Raw genomic sequence first — 716 nt, 5'->3', positions numbered from 1 at the left:
GCGGGCTATACCATGATGATAAGAATAGAGTATCAGGATAAGCAGTACTAAAAGGTCAAATACGAAGGGCTTACAGTAAATTTTTTCTCGTCTTCCATTACTAGTAAAGTCTTATTATTCTTTTAATTCTTGTATTTGAAAATGACTAAAAATTTAGATTGAAATCCAAGAAATCAAATAAATATATTAAAAACCCTTTGAAAGAAAACTCGAAGAAATGTCATTGGTCAAACCGGTACAAGCCAATTGTCGAGTTGCCTGACATTAGCAAGAAGGAAACCACTGTTTTTTATAACCCGAATTATAATAAAACCTTGGAAACCAAAAGTGAAAAGTGAACCGGTTCGAGGAAAATGAAACTCATAGCCCGAACACAATGAAAACGACGAGCTACAGACCACAACTGTCAAATTATTTTAACACCCGAGTTACATGATTCAAGTACTTGAAAGCAATTCTTGCTCATTCTCTTTTGTGTTTTCTATTTGCTTTTACACGTTTCAATTCTGTTGAATTCAAGTTTTTGGTTCTTTAAATGGGAAGCAATGAAAATGCCAAAAGCAAAGCAAGAAAGTTGAAACGACTTGACGGTACAGACGCATGTGTACTCGTCCCTTTTCTTCTCACCCCCTCTCTTCCACATGCGAGCAGAATTGAATTCAATACTTGAACTGTGTAAAAGCAGTCTAACACGTACTCTTATGTAGATAATTATT

At 34.9% G+C, this 716-nt stretch overlaps 1 protein-coding gene across 1 annotated transcript in view; it reads right to left on the bottom strand.

The window, feature by feature from the left end:
* The window catches only part of LOC118754673, an 8,783-nt gene extending 8,430 nt beyond the window's left edge, over positions 1–353 (bottom strand). Inside the window, exon 1 of the mRNA XM_036489562.1 lies at positions 75–353. Coding sequence (XP_036345455.1) covers positions 75–98 — 24 coding nt within the window. The 5' untranslated portion in view covers positions 99–353. The remainder of the gene's footprint in view (positions 1–74) is intronic.
* Positions 354–716: the final 363 nt, after the last annotated feature.

Source organism: Rhagoletis pomonella, unplaced genomic scaffold (genome assembly GCF_013731165.1).
Source record: "Rhagoletis pomonella isolate Grant_MI unplaced genomic scaffold, Rhpom_1.0 Rhpom_scaffold_04365, whole genome shotgun sequence".
Classification (NCBI taxonomy): Eukaryota; Metazoa; Arthropoda; class Insecta; order Diptera; family Tephritidae; genus Rhagoletis; species Rhagoletis pomonella.
Note: the sequence above shows the minus strand (reverse complement) of the source record. Positions and strands in the feature narration are given on the sequence as shown.